This window comes from Mugil cephalus, chromosome 8 (genome assembly GCF_022458985.1).
Source record: "Mugil cephalus isolate CIBA_MC_2020 chromosome 8, CIBA_Mcephalus_1.1, whole genome shotgun sequence".
NCBI classification, from domain to species: Eukaryota; Metazoa; Chordata; class Actinopteri; order Mugiliformes; family Mugilidae; genus Mugil; species Mugil cephalus.
In genome coordinates this window covers 4,567,223-4,581,761 of record NC_061777.1, presented here as the reverse complement: position 1 = coordinate 4,581,761, position 14,539 = coordinate 4,567,223, and the positions used below count along the sequence as shown (strand labels likewise).

Genomic DNA, 14,539 nt, shown 5'->3' with positions numbered 1-14,539 from the left:
CACACGTAGCACAATCACCCTGCATTCATCTGCCAGCCGGCATGAATGCGTGTTATGTAACTCAGAAGGAGCCATGAATCAGCATCCACAGGGAGGTGTTGGCGAAGGCAGGGCGGCCCCACAAAAAAAACAACAAGTGGCCGATTGGTGCCATGTTACTGGCTTCCCAAAGAAATGAGCTCATTGTTGGTTCATGTCCAAAGCCCCGGCACATTTTTCGGGGTCAGAGATAACTTTGGTCTGTCTGATCCTATCAGGGGTTTGTCTTTAGGGCCGTGTGTGGACGCTCCGAACGAAAACTCCAGAACTTTCAGACTGGATCCGCAGAACAGTACAGCAGAAACTATTTTAATTACCGGCCTTAAATCAGCTGTTCTTTAATTAGAATGAAGCATTATTTGGAGTCGGTGAATGACACGGAGGAAAGTGAAGAATTGTTTTTCACAATTTTCATAATAAAATTAATTCTTTTAGTGCACAAATACATGTTAAAACACAAATTCATATTTTCTAATCTGATATTTTATCTTTTACTTTTATAATTTTCATCACTTTCACTTTAACTAGTTGAAGTGCTAAGGTTCAGCCACTGAGAGTCAGACACACACCGATCAGGCATAACATTATGACCACCTTCCTAATATTGTGTAGTTCTCCCTTGGTGCTTCCAAAATAGTTGTGACTCATCAGAGAACGGACGTGGGTCCTATGGGTTGAGGGCAGGGGCCTCTGTTTTGGATCTAGTGAATCTGGAGGCCAGGTCAACACCTTGTGCTGTTCTTCATGTTTTTTTGTTTTTTTTTGAGTTGTTCCTAAAGCATCCTGCTGGGGGTGGCTGCTGTCATGTGGGGTGGAGGGTGCCTGATCTGGTCTAGCTGGGTGGTACATGTCTAAGTAACTTCCACATGAATGAATGCCAGGAAAATTTTCCAGCTGAACACTAAATTGTCACAAGATGGTCAATGTTATTTACTTCTCCTGTCAGTGGTCTTAATGTTGTGGCTGATTAATGTATGAAACAAGTTTAATTCATTGAGTAATAAACTACAGGGGAAAAAGGAAAAGATCAATCTCTGCACCGTCACCTTCAGGCAGTAAACACATGAACGCCTGTTTTCCATTTTTTTTTTTTTTTTGGTGCAAAATAATGTGTGTGTCTGTGTGTGGATGTTCAGTTGTCTGCCCTTGAAACTATGTTTTGATTGCCTGGCATGACTTCCAGTCAATCATTAGAAAAACCATTTACCCCGCATGGGAAACGACGGATGTTGTTGTTTGGGACATTACAAGCAGAGCAGTGATGTGGTAACCTGCTCACCTTGGTTTGAGACGACCACGTCTGACTGGAGCTTCAGGATGTCATCGGCGCTTCCATACTTCATGACCGAGTTGATGGACGACAGTGTGCTGACCAGCTGACTGTTGATGGATCCAAACTGGGACTGTGGCTGGCCAAAAGCTTCTGCCAGCTCAGTGTAATTCTCTGCCAGCAACATCTGCTGCTCCTGCAACAGCTTCTGCACCCTCTCAATGTAATGGTCCAATCCGGCGCCACCCTGTGCCTCCAGTGGTGCAGCCTCCGTCTTCACCCGTGGCGTCTCCACGATGCTGCTGCTGCTGCTACTACCGCTGCTGCTCGTCATAGATTCAGTCGGCAGGGAGGGGCCACATGCTATGTTTCTGGTCTTTAGGCCAACCAAGAAATTCTCATGAATGCCAACTGGTCCCACCCCACATTCTTTGGTTTTCGTTGAGCTTGATTTGTTGTAAAAGGACTCCATGTCTGAAACGGTTCCAACAGCAATTGAGCGTGTTTTTACTGTTGAGTGAAAGTCTTTGACGAGCCCTTCCCCAACAGCCACTGTCCTCGTTTCAGTTGCCGCCGTGTTGGTGTACTTATCACAAGCAATCAACGCCATGTCGGTGAAGGAGTCCGTTAGAGTAACTGTGTTTGTGTTCGTGGACTTGCATGCAACTTCTGTCTCGGTATTGGTCTGCTGAGTTGCTGACTCGGGAGCTGCCATGACTCCAGAGTCCACTTTACTGATAACATCGGGGTCGGTTCCTCGCGACACCAACGTCTTGACGGGACTTACAACCACATCCACTGAACAATCTCCACAGCCAACTGATCGGGACTCTTTGCTCAGCTCTGTCATGGGTTTGCAGAGGGCCAAGCTGTCCACTGACTCCTCTGTGTTAACTCCCACTTCACAAATACTCAGCTCAACTCCTACTTGCTGGTGCTGTGTCTCCACCTGTCTTCCTACACACTTGTCCTTAACCTCCACACATTCCTGCACCACCCACCGGTCCATAGGAATCTCTGGTCCCGTGGCAACACTCTGCACTACGGGCTGACAGGAGATTCCTATAGTGTGGGTCTCTGGAGTTTTAGCTGTGCTAGCATGGCTAAATTCCAGATGGTCACCCACTCCCTGGCTCCGCATCTGGACTTTAGCCTCCACACACACGTTGTACATCTCTGGCCTGGCCATTAGACCTTTGTCCGCTTTTTTCTTGTTTGACCCACCAGCTGCTTGGAGCTCTAGTTTTAGCTTCCCCATCTCCATCTGATGAGTAGTTTCTTTGAGCTGTACTTCCAGGCGGTAGATCTTCTCCTTCAGTGCCTCGATGGTCTGCTGCTGGAGCTCAATCTCCTTCTCAGCTTCACTGGTCATGCCCAGCATGGCCTCGGTCACTCCAACTGCAGTGCTCCGCATTTCCAGCTTCTCTGTCGCTACTCCAGCGTCCCGGAAACTATCTTTTTGCAGCTTCTTTTGTGTGACAGTAAGGTTGTTCATATTTTCATCAGTAACTACACCAATGGACTTTTGTTGAGCTTGGTTTTGCATGAGGTTGTGAGGCTGAACTTCTGTTAAATTATTATCCTGGGTTGTCCTCTCCAGTGCTTGGACCTCAGCAGCCAGACGTCTGAACTCCTCCAGGCGCTGGTTGCTCTGTTCCTGGGCCTCTGGCTCCATGATGTGCAGCTCGGTCTCCTTTTGGATTGGGCCAGGGTTCTCCATTTGGTCAGCACTGCCTACACTGTAGGAACGCTTGCGGAAGCCACCAGGACCTTGATTTTTGGACTGAGCAGCCAATTGTCTTTTCTCCTCCTGCAAAACTGCAATCTTCACCTGTAAGATAGGAATGGTTTTCACCTGCTCCTCTAGCTCTTTCAGCCTCTTTAGGGCCACAACCATCTGCTCTCGGATTTGCTGCAGGTGCAATGGGCTGACATTAGTCACCGGGGTGGCCATGCCAGAGCTCATGGGGCTGTGGCGGATGGAGCTGCCAATGGAGGGTGGGTAGTAGGGGTTATATTCTCCATTAGAGTTATGTCCGTTAATGGTCAGAGGTTGATGGGTACTGGGGGAGATCTGGCTGGGAGCCATGGAGCTTGAGTACGAGGACAGCGAGCTGCTGGAACCCATGCCGCCAAAGCTGGCAAGGCGGCGGCGGGGCATCGGAGGGTCGCTGTGCGGTTGCAGGAGCACACGCTCTTGCTCGAGACGACGACGAGTCTCCATGAGTGTCTTCTCCACGTGGGGGTTGTGACGAGGGGCGAACCTGGGCGAGGGTGGTGGAAGGAGCTGCTTCTGCTCTGTGATGCTCGAGTAGGTCTGGGGGACTTCGCAGGTTGCCCTGGAGAGGGTGGGGGTCAGCGGAGCGGCGACCTGGGGCCTGGAGGTGAAGAAGACTGGGGACTGTTTATCATCGCTGTTGGAGGAGGACAGGGAGTCTGTGGAGGTCCATTCAGTCTGAGTGTTGGCCCCGCCAGTGCTGCCCCGTGGCCCAGCCAAGGGTTTGGCCACTTTGGGCTTCCTCTGGATACTCAGCTTCTTAATGGTGTTGCCCCTCTCAATGTCGTCAACATATTTGAGGAAGTCCAGGTCTAACTGGTAACCGTAAGGAGTTTCAACATAGTAGGGGGCCACAGAGTCCTTCTCTTCTTCTGTGCTTGGGCATACTTGTCCTCTTTCTGTAAAAGAACCCACAAGAACATAATATGAGTATAATTTTAACATTTTAATTTCGTGCATATCTTCAAAATGAAACATAAAAAGCTATCATATAAGAAACTATATATTTCTCAAGAATAAAAAAAAAGCAAGAAAGTCTGTTTTGAAGTCCCTGAAACAGTCAGTTATGGTATTAAGAGTTTCTCCGGCCACGGACAATCACCATAATTTGACAGTGCAAGTACAAACATGTCTCATGTTTCTCAAGTCTCTGCTGGAAAGGAGGGGTGGTGATAATCATATTGGTTAGGGGTGCTTTAAGTCAGCCCAAAACTATGTGAGGTCCAAGTATGTGAAGCAAACTAGAATTAAAGTTGCATAGAGGACTTTAAAATGAAAAACAATTGTTGGATATTCAGGAAAAAGTCTAGCCAAGACGGGACGTGTGTGGAAACCAAAAGGCTGAGGCTGGTGACAGATAAACAATCTGTTGTTTACAAAGTCTGGACAAGAGAGGAGATAAAGAGGTCAGTGCGAAAGAAAGACAAACATGTCATTATTTTCTAGTCCAAAATCCAGTATAGCTTTAACTTTTTCTCTTCTACAAGCAAAAGAAATTTCAGCATTTTGAGCTTTAAATAAAAAAGCAAGCGACACATGAATCAAAGCTGCTTAAAGTCCAAACTCCACTCGTGCCCTCTATCAGATCCAGCCAGGCTTCCACGCCATTACAACACCACTATATTCACACCGTGTCGGCTAAAAACAGCGCCTTGTTCTTGGTATGTCTGGAACTCTCACCGACTAAAGCAAACACAGGCTTGAAATAAACAGTCCTGCTCTTCCTTTCCAGTCCGCCCAGCTCCGGCAACTTCTCCCGTCAATCCTCTCCATTCAGCTAAAACCGAGGAGGGAATTACAAGGCTAAGCCTGGTGCTAAAGCCTCAGCGGCTTCTTGTTCAAGCTTCGCTCACCTCAGACCAACAGCACACTCTTCATTCGCTCCTTCTCTGTGCAGGGTATACCCCGTCCTCAAAAACCAGTCTGAGCTGCAGAACTGCTGTTTCTCCTCACTCCGTGCACTCTTACTCAATCCTCTTCCCATAAGGGGGGGGGGAGAAAAAAAAAGTTCCACTATTGGTGTAAACTAAGCGCAGCACTGCTCTGGCGCAGTATTGGACAGCTGCTTCCTCCAATCCTGTGAGGGTCTGAGCCGGACGCTCCCCCTGCCCAAATAAGAGTCCGCTTATTCAGAGGAGGGGAGGTGAACTCCTCAACGACAATAACACTCTGTTCATGAGACAAACGGCTCAGCTGATGTACAAGTTAAACCTTTACACTACAGCGCACACTTTCTTCAAACAGAGGCACTCCCAACTTTAATAGCTATGTCTTAAGTTCAGACTGTGTGTACATACCTCTCGATAAGTCCGACCTCAACACTCATAAATCCTAAAATTAACATCAGGTGAGGCTTCAGTTTTAATCGATAATAAAACGATAACAGTATGTTTGTTATGTTTAGACAATAAAACGCAAAAACTACGTGTGTTGTCCAACCTAAAGAGACAAAACTCCCTTGATTCTGAATTCAATATTTTTTACAGAAGAATGAATCAGAGCCACAATAATAAATCAACAATAAGACAAACCACTGATTCTATATAGATTTCAGTTTATGATAGTTATTGGTTATGAGTTAATTAGTGAATGAACAGAATATGAACCGGCTACTGTTGTGAAACTAATGATAGTTCATGTTTTATATGAATACATCTTAGGGTTTTAATCTGTTTACATGTAACTAGACGTCACCTTAGATTCTGGGAAACTGAGTTCAGACTAAACTACTCATTGATTCATTAAAAATCTATAAATCAGAAAGGTTTTGTGTACTTTTCATACTCAATAGAGACTCTTGACTATGTTTCAGGTGACAAATAAATGTTTAGTCATTGCTATGCTTTTTAATTCTCTTAACATAATTTAAAAAATATATAAATGTGAGTGACATATTTGCATTTCAGTTCACGAATGGCAGTTCTCATGGTCATATCTCGAAAAAGAAATGGTCACACTGGTCACATCTCATCAAACATAAAATGTCCTGCTTTTCTTTACCAGATATAAAAAACTAAATTGTTAATTTTTGGGTTTTAGAGGATTTGAAAGAAAGAAAAATAAAGATTTCTGGAAATATCTGACATAAACAAATGGTTTTCAGAATAAAATCCTAGCATTGTGGCCCTCAACCAAACACACTATCAACTTAAAGTGGATTTTACTTTGAATTTTATATCAAGAGCACACAAGACACTGTTTTTTTTTGTCTTGGAATAAATACTGTCTTTGAGCCCTCCACCCTCCACATGGCACGAGCGCTGACCAGCCATGTAACGCACAGAGGAGTGACAGGCAGCCCTGTGGTACAGCGGAGACCCTGAACAGCTGAGCGATGACCTCATCAACAACAGGACAAGTGAGGGGGGTCACGCTGCAGCGACTCTGACGAGAACCCGGGGCTCCGCTCCAGTTATCCACAGCTGTCACATTGTCAATTTGACAGGGATTACACAGCAAAGCAGCATGTCCTGCAGGATCCAGTTATTAATCAGCTGAAGATCGGCTCTTTGAATGGCTGATTATAGCCACTGACAACAGCATGAGAACATGAGTTTTTGCACAAGAAATGAGGCATTTTTGTAGATGAACACATGTTTGTGCATGATCTCCTCCTGAATTAATCTCCCCTTGGTTGTATATTATTATTATTATTATTGATATAGTTATTTTCTGCACAATAAAGACTGAAGAAGACTGACTTGTTGTCTCGGTTGTCTATTTATGAGTGCGTCATAGTGTGGGAACGTGGGACGTGTTCCAACAGACAGAAAAAGAAAACCTCTGCATGCAACTGGACAGTCCTCCAACCAATCCACTGTGCGACTACTCTTCTGTCCATCAGCACATAACGTCCAGGCAGACGTCAGTTCTCTCCAGACCAACTCTCTGCTTCAGAATAATTGTGGCACGACTTCCAGGCTACACATTTATTACATTTGCTTTGATTTTAAATTCTATCTGGGGTTGTGCATTGTTTAGATTTTTTTTTTTTAAGCATATCTGAATGCTTCTATTGTTTTTCTTACTGGCTATATTAACGTGGACAGTATTTCCTCAGCTTGACTGAAATCATTTTGATCAGTGACGGTAACTTAACCGTTTACACGGACTCTAAATGTCAGATGTGATCAGAGAGATGTGCTTAAAAAAAATCAGTAGTCTGTCTCTTTGCTTAATCCCAGTACAAATATGTACTTTGTGATCCTCGGGAGCTGGGAGGTTGGCTTCTCTCAGCTGCGACATTAAGATCTAAAGTCTCTCCGTATTCATGCATTCACATATGATACACAGGCCAGACGTTCTAATAGAAACCTGTTCTTTAAATCGTATCGAATATATAAATTCACACTTGTTTTAGCCCTTACCCTTCAGAAGCTGAACCTTTCTCTGGACTTCAGAATGTGTCTCCAGCCTTCATCGAGTTACTTTAGGCTCATAAACTCTCTCCTTGTTTGCTCTTAAAACACTGCGCTGGAAACCAGCTCCAGCCTCGATGTCACATCTCCCAGGAAAAACACACAAATGAGGCTCTGCTTATTCTGCACTGGCGAAGTAAAAAGGTTAAATATAGAGCTGACAAAAGCCTTTTAACATCCACAGCGCCCTCAGAGACCGAATAAATTAGGCTGCTGGTCTAAATCTGTCTGCCAGTTGTTTGTTATCCACCCAGAAGTCTCTTAGCTGGAAGTCACTCATTGATTGAGTCTATTATGACGTCACATCTGCTGCAGGGATCAGAGGAGTCAAACCATTGAACATATACACAAAATAAACCGCTAGTAGCGAATATCTGGTTGTGAAAGTTTCCCCAGAAGTTTTTTATTTTTAAGATAAAATACAAGCTGTTTATCTTTAAGTATATGAGCATGAAAATGTGAAGTGTTGGCTGCCTTCCATCATTATTTGCTGCTAAAATAACCCCCCTGGAAACAGATTCTTAAAGATGTGCACAAGTGAACAAACACATTGATTCTGTTGTGTTCTTTAAACACGTGTTAAGTTGAATTTTCCTGCAGAGACAAAACAAAGAAACTCATTAATAAATGAGTTGAGAAGCAGAAGAAATGCTTCCTAATACCATCAATCACTGAAAGACTTTTTCTTTAAGTTGCTATGATTATTACATTATGTTAGATCTACGTATGAAGTGTTTCCTAAAATCACATATTGCATATTCAAATATTGCTCTAGTCAGCATCACGGCAGCCGATTACGGGTTCTGTCTGAAGCTGCTTCACAAAAAAAAAAAAAATACTAACTTTGACTTATTTCTAGGCACAGAGCACGGTCAGATAAATAAATCATTTTAAGAATACTGAAGCTCGATAGAAAGCTGAACAGTCTGCACATCTGCAACATATAAAATCCAAACTAAATTCTATAATATGAAAAAGTAGAATAAAAGTGAATTAAATTATACTGGAGCTATAAAAATAGGTTTCAGAGGGTTTAAAGAAGTAACATAAAAAAACGTTTTCATGTATTTATGAGAGAACAGAAAGACTCTTTATGAATTTACTCAGTTCTCGGTTAAATCCTTCTTGTTGTGCTGCTCTGGTTCAGCGTTCAGGACTTAAAGACAAATCCACGTATCTGAGACTCGAGTCTGTTTAACGTGTGAAGTGAAATGACCTCACTGTACTTATTCCATTATTTGCTACAGAAGTGGCCGTTACACTCATCAGGCATAACATTATGACCACCTTCCTAATATTGTGCAGGTCTCCCTTATGCCTGCAAAACAGTTGTGACTCATCAGAGAATGGACTTGGACCTCCTGAGGGCGTCCTGTGGTGTCTGGGAACAGGATGCTGTTAGTGAGGGGAGGGTGTCTGGGTGTTACGTGCCTAAATAACATGCACATGAGTCAATGCCAGGTCCAAACATTTCCCAGCAGAACAGTGAAACATCACAAGATGATTCTCCTGTCAGTGGTCATAATGTTGTGGCTGATCCTCACAGTAATTATAAACTACAGCAGAGAAGAAGAAGACGAAGGTTTTCAGCACCTTCTCGTGCTTTGCAACTGGATTGAATGCTTTTCAAGACTTTTCTACACAGACGGCCTGGACGACAACATATTTATTTCACAACTCTGCAGAAACACAATGTTGCACTCATGTGTTAGAGCCAAGCATGATGCAAGAGCCTGGGTGGAGGGGACTCCAGTGGCCTGACAGCACACACTAACACACAACACAGTCTTGTTTCAGTCATTTCAGAGGACATTACCCTGACATAAACATATTTCATTCAGCTACATCACCACTCCCACTGATGCTTTTGATGCAAGTTCTCATAATAAAACCTAATCATTAACCACACGGGGGACGGACTTTTGTCCCCGCATTGCGAGTTACACAAGCTCTCAGTCACACACACACACACAGCCACTCATAGCAGGCTGGTATTTCCTGGCTCTGGGCTGTGAGAAGAACTACTCCCAAGAAAAGCAGAGCCAGCAGTAGATCAACACCTCACGCTGCAGCGGTTCAACGCGACCACGGCAAGACACATCCGTCCTCTTTAAAAAAAAAAAAAAAAAATCCCAGGAAACAAAACAATAAGTACAAGTTAAAGCGAACAGAGGCTGGACACAGCTGAGCTGCCAGCCATGATCCATCTAATGGTTTCTCCTAGAAAGTCGCAGGGCCGAGCCAGAAGCTGCTGCCAAATTCAACAACTCAACGCTGCACATGATGATGATGATGATGATGATGATGATGATGAGGGAAAATGTTTGGACTTCCTCTGCAAACAGTGAGGCAGCCTGAAAAAACTTTGCCCATCTTAGTCTTTCTCATAGATGGTCAAGAAAAACAGTCACGTTTTGGTATGCAGGCAGTTAAAAAAAAAAAAAAAAAAATGATTTTTAAAAAACTCGTGTTCAACAACACAACCCACCTAAATATGGAATTCAAACTGTTGTTTGGGTGGATGTTTGTTGTGTAGAGACCGATGTGAGCTGTTTATATCTATTTTATTTGCCTCAAACTAAAGAGTTTTTCTGCACAAACTAAAGCATAGTATGATTTTTATTATTATTTTTTTATTAACTTTCTATTAAATCAGCAGTAGATTGCACAGCCTGCATCAAGACTAAAGCATTCATAACATAGACTGTATATAAATATGAATGACGTGTTCTTTACATTGGCTAAACTGACGCCAAATTCCCAACGATACGATTTTAAATATATTATTACCTTAAACATCTGACCTCAAGCTGTTACTATGTAGCTACCAAACTAAATTTTGTTGCATCTTGTGTGCAATGACAATTTAAGTTCTTCTTCTTCATCATCTTGCAAGTTTGGAGCCCAAGTCGTTTAATTGATACTACGCTCTGCTCTACCTCCATTAGTATTAGAAATGTTGGATTATACACTGTACTTATTTATTTATTATATTTTTTAGTTAGATGATCATATGGGAACAGTTCTCAGAGCGGTTGGCATGGCAACTTGATGTCACATCCTGTTTCTACAGGGTCACCTACCTACAATGACTGAAATCATCCTCAGGGGGGGAAAAAAAGTGTATTAGTTTGACCTATGTCCCATCCACTAACATGGAGGGGGTGGAGCTTATGACCTATACTGCATCCAGACACCAGGGGGAGCTCCACATGCTTTGGCTTCACATTTGAGGAGCTGTTGCCATCCATCTTTATACTGTCTATGCTTCATGCCTAGAATTTTAATGCCAAATGATGATCAAGTGTCATTGTGTCCTCATCCACTTCTATAGTTACCAGAGCTGTCCACCCACATCACATTGATGAGACACTTGAGTGACGAGGGTTGAGACCTCATTCGGACGATTTCTTAACAGTGTTCAATCAGGCCTTATTTTTATGGGTACACAGATGCACAGTGATGCCTTCAGCTAAACGCTAACCTCATGCAAACATGCACACGACCACAATGCTAAGACATTTACCACATTCATCACTTTAGTTTAATCTCCCGAGACCTGGCGTCCTCATATGGGGACATTAAATTTTAGGTTTGTTGCAGCTTATTGTGCTTCATTTAGACCCATTGTCCTCATAAGGAAACACTTTTGTCTTGTTAGCGAAGGGTCAATACACTTAAATTGTTATATACACTGAACTAATCCCTGTGTCTACATACTTTCAAAGATGACGCTCATTTTTAATACTTCTTAGGTCCTACTAACACCAAATACCTACAGATCTTAATGTTATCTTAAAGAAATTAAGAAGCATTCCAAACAAATGCTTGGCTCTCAGGAGGTCCAGTTAATTAGCACAGACTAATGGGAATTTTCAGGTATTTGGGCAAAAAAAATAAAAAAAAAAAGGAACTTTACTGATCTTGGTGCCTGTAAAAACCTGTACCTGCTATAAAACTTGAGAGGATAAACATCAAGGTTCGTCACCTTTGAAGTTTGAAGTTCTGCTGTTTCATAGAAAAGAATCAAGACGAGCCTCTTTCCTTTACAGATATGCTACACATTGTGCTACAGCAGCAGCTAAAATGCTATTAACTCTGCTAATTTAAGTCGCCCATCGGATTTATTTATGGACACTCTCTAAGCTGGAACACTGCACTGTTCTGTCTTATTGTGGCACATTTCAGACACTGACAATGAAGCAATGAACGCACAGTGAGTGAGTGTCAGTCTACAGCTCCATCCATTCATCAGCACAGTTGTATAAAGTAATTTAGAGTCTGGAGCAGTCAGGAACAGCAAATAAAACAAAACGTTATCCCGTGCAGTTTACAAAGACACAGTGTCCTGCCCCTTTGGCACACAACTCTTTACACAAATAAGAAAGAGACTGAACCGTTGTGCCACGGGGGTGTAATAAGTTCCAGCTGGGTCTATTACTGTTGCAGAAAAAGAAAAGTGCTTGAGCAGGTTTAAATGAGCTGTAGGGGGTTCGACTCAATGACCCGACGCTTTCTGGGCTTTCTGTCCGAAGCGGGCTGGTGGCATTCAAGTGGGGCCAAAGTCAACGTGGTGGCTTTGAGTCATGAGTTCTATGAGGTTCCTACTACTGTGCTGAATTTTAAACCTTCACAGATTAACTGTATGTCATACATGCAAGTATAGCAGGCTTCTAATAACCTTCCATCAGTGTTGTGATCCTCATCCTGCAGCTTGCAAAAGTCTTAAGAGCCTCATTGAACTGTAACTGTTGAAGTTTGAGCAAATGTTTACAGACAACAAGTTATTATAGTTAAATGATACTCAACACTATGTGTGCCACGCTGAATAAAACTGAACTTAAGAAAACTAAAGAGTATGCTGTATATTTGATTAATTTAATGCTGTGTAAAATCTCATCTCATCTTCTACTACCACTTATCCTCACTAGGGTCGCAGGGAAGCTGAAGCCACAGGGCTAACACAGAGACAAACAATCATTCACACTTCTAGGGCCAATTTAGAGTCACCAATCAGCCTAACGAGCATATCTCTAGAGGTGGGAGGAAACCAGAGTACCTGGAGAAAACCCACACAGACACAGGAAGAACATGCAAACGCAGGAAGTCCCTAGCTGGACTCGAACCCGGTGGCAGGGGGCACTAGTCAGCCAATTACAGATGTAGTAACACACAGGAGCCACAGGTGGCAGTAGCTACATTTGAAGTGCCGAGCTTCAGTGGCGTGGCACAACGAAGAAAACTGGATGTGAATTTCTAGAATAAGGTTTTGGAATATGCAGAGTAAATATATGTATATATATATATATATATATATATATATATATATATAATATATATAATAACACACACATACATACACACACAGGAGAGGAAGCTGTGAAACGCTTTAATATTGACCCGTGAATATTAAGTTGTTCTGACACCAGGAGGGTTCCTCTCTGGTAGCTACACTATGGCCATTTAAGTCATTTAAGTAAAATTTTCATGTGCATGTGGTACATTTAAAAAAAACTTTGATGGATGGACCCTGTTTATATTTCACAGTTCAAACCGATACAACAGTGTCATTTATCCGTGCGTCCGTTCTGACCACCTGTGCTTAAATGTTTATTAATTAAATAAAGAAGTAAAGCAAAACTCGCCTGTCTCCAAGAATAGCCAGGTATTTTGGGTAAATCTGAGTAAATAAAGGCCCCAGCCACTATTAGAGGAATGTGTGGTATGCTCATATCGTCTTTAAAAAGATTTATTGTAGATTTTCTATTATCATATCCATATTAATTACATTATATATTTACATTCTAATATATTGTATCTTTGTATATCTATTATATATACATATATACACACAGACTTGTATCTTTTTATATATTCTCACACTATTCTATTTTGTTTCCTCTACATATACATTTTAATATTTTCTGTGTTTTATATGTACTTTTTTATATTTTAGATACACTTTACTGCACTTTAGTGCGTGTGTATTTGTGTTATTTTGTCTCTGTACTGATGCTACAATAAACTTCCCTTGGCATCAATGAAGGATTCATTTTTATTGAAAATTTTCAAATTGATGCATAGATTCATTATGTCATTACAACAAAAAAAGTTTAAATGTTTAATACAAGAAGTTGTATTTAGTGGATTACTACAGATTAATAATAATAATAATAATAATAAAAAAAGAAAAGAGAAATGATAATTGCGTCATGTGTTGATTCCAGTACGACTGCAACGATTTCGTGCTGAAACAACCTCTTCAGGGTTATTTTCTTAGACTTGACCACACAAGATATATTAATGGTTCACAGGAAGAGCAGCACTCCTCATAAAACAAACAACCGGTGGTAAAACTTCCACTAAAAACGTTGGAACTCTATTAAAGCCTCAAGAAAAAATCTCTAAGTTCCACTTTCTGAACTTCTACAATGATTTCTTCACACTTTACTGCACATTTTTATCTCCCCACTTTAACCTGAATATATCGGCGTCTTCTTTAAATTCTTCTGCAGCAGCAGGTGACCACTCTGACCCGTTATCTGCCAACACTGCAGAGAAGCTGCTTTTACCATTAGCGGGGGGGAGGAGGTCAGCAGCGTTAGTGTGGTATTCCTCATGAGTTTTAAAAAAAGACAAGAAAAGGACAATAAATGACTGCGCTGACTTGTAACCGTTTAAGTGAACCTACGTGTTTTCCTCATCATATAAAAAGGTATCAGAGCGTCAGCGTGTGCGCGTCGGTGTGAGAGCCTCTTGAAAGCATCTGTTCTGCATGCTGCGCATTCCTGGAGGGATTTGGAAATAAGAAGCTCCACTCTCCCTCCTGTTAGCGTTTGCAGGAATGCGAGTTCTCTGCAGGTGTGTGTGTGTGTGTGTTCGGAGCAGCGCCTCGGCTGACGGCGATTATTTCACACCGAAGCGTGGAAATCATCTTTACGTGTGCGCTACGTGAACACGGCCTCGCGCTGTCTCAGAGTGGAAGGAGCTCAGGGAGGAGCTCTGAAGGGACTCTTTTGTGAGCTGGTGTTTAAC

At 42.3% G+C, this 14,539-nt stretch overlaps 1 protein-coding gene across 3 annotated transcripts in view; it reads right to left on the bottom strand.

Annotated features, from left to right (window-relative positions):
* kank1a (KN motif and ankyrin repeat domains 1a) overlaps positions 1–14,539 on the bottom strand; it is a 62,267-nt gene that overhangs the window by 9,091 nt on the left and 38,637 nt on the right. For all 3 annotated transcript variants that reach the window (XM_047592436.1, XM_047592438.1, XM_047592439.1), the window contains one exon: positions 1,319–3,985. In XM_047592436.1, coding sequence (XP_047448392.1) covers positions 1,319–3,985 — 2,667 coding nt within the window. The remainder of the gene's footprint in view (positions 1–1,318; positions 3,986–14,539) is intronic.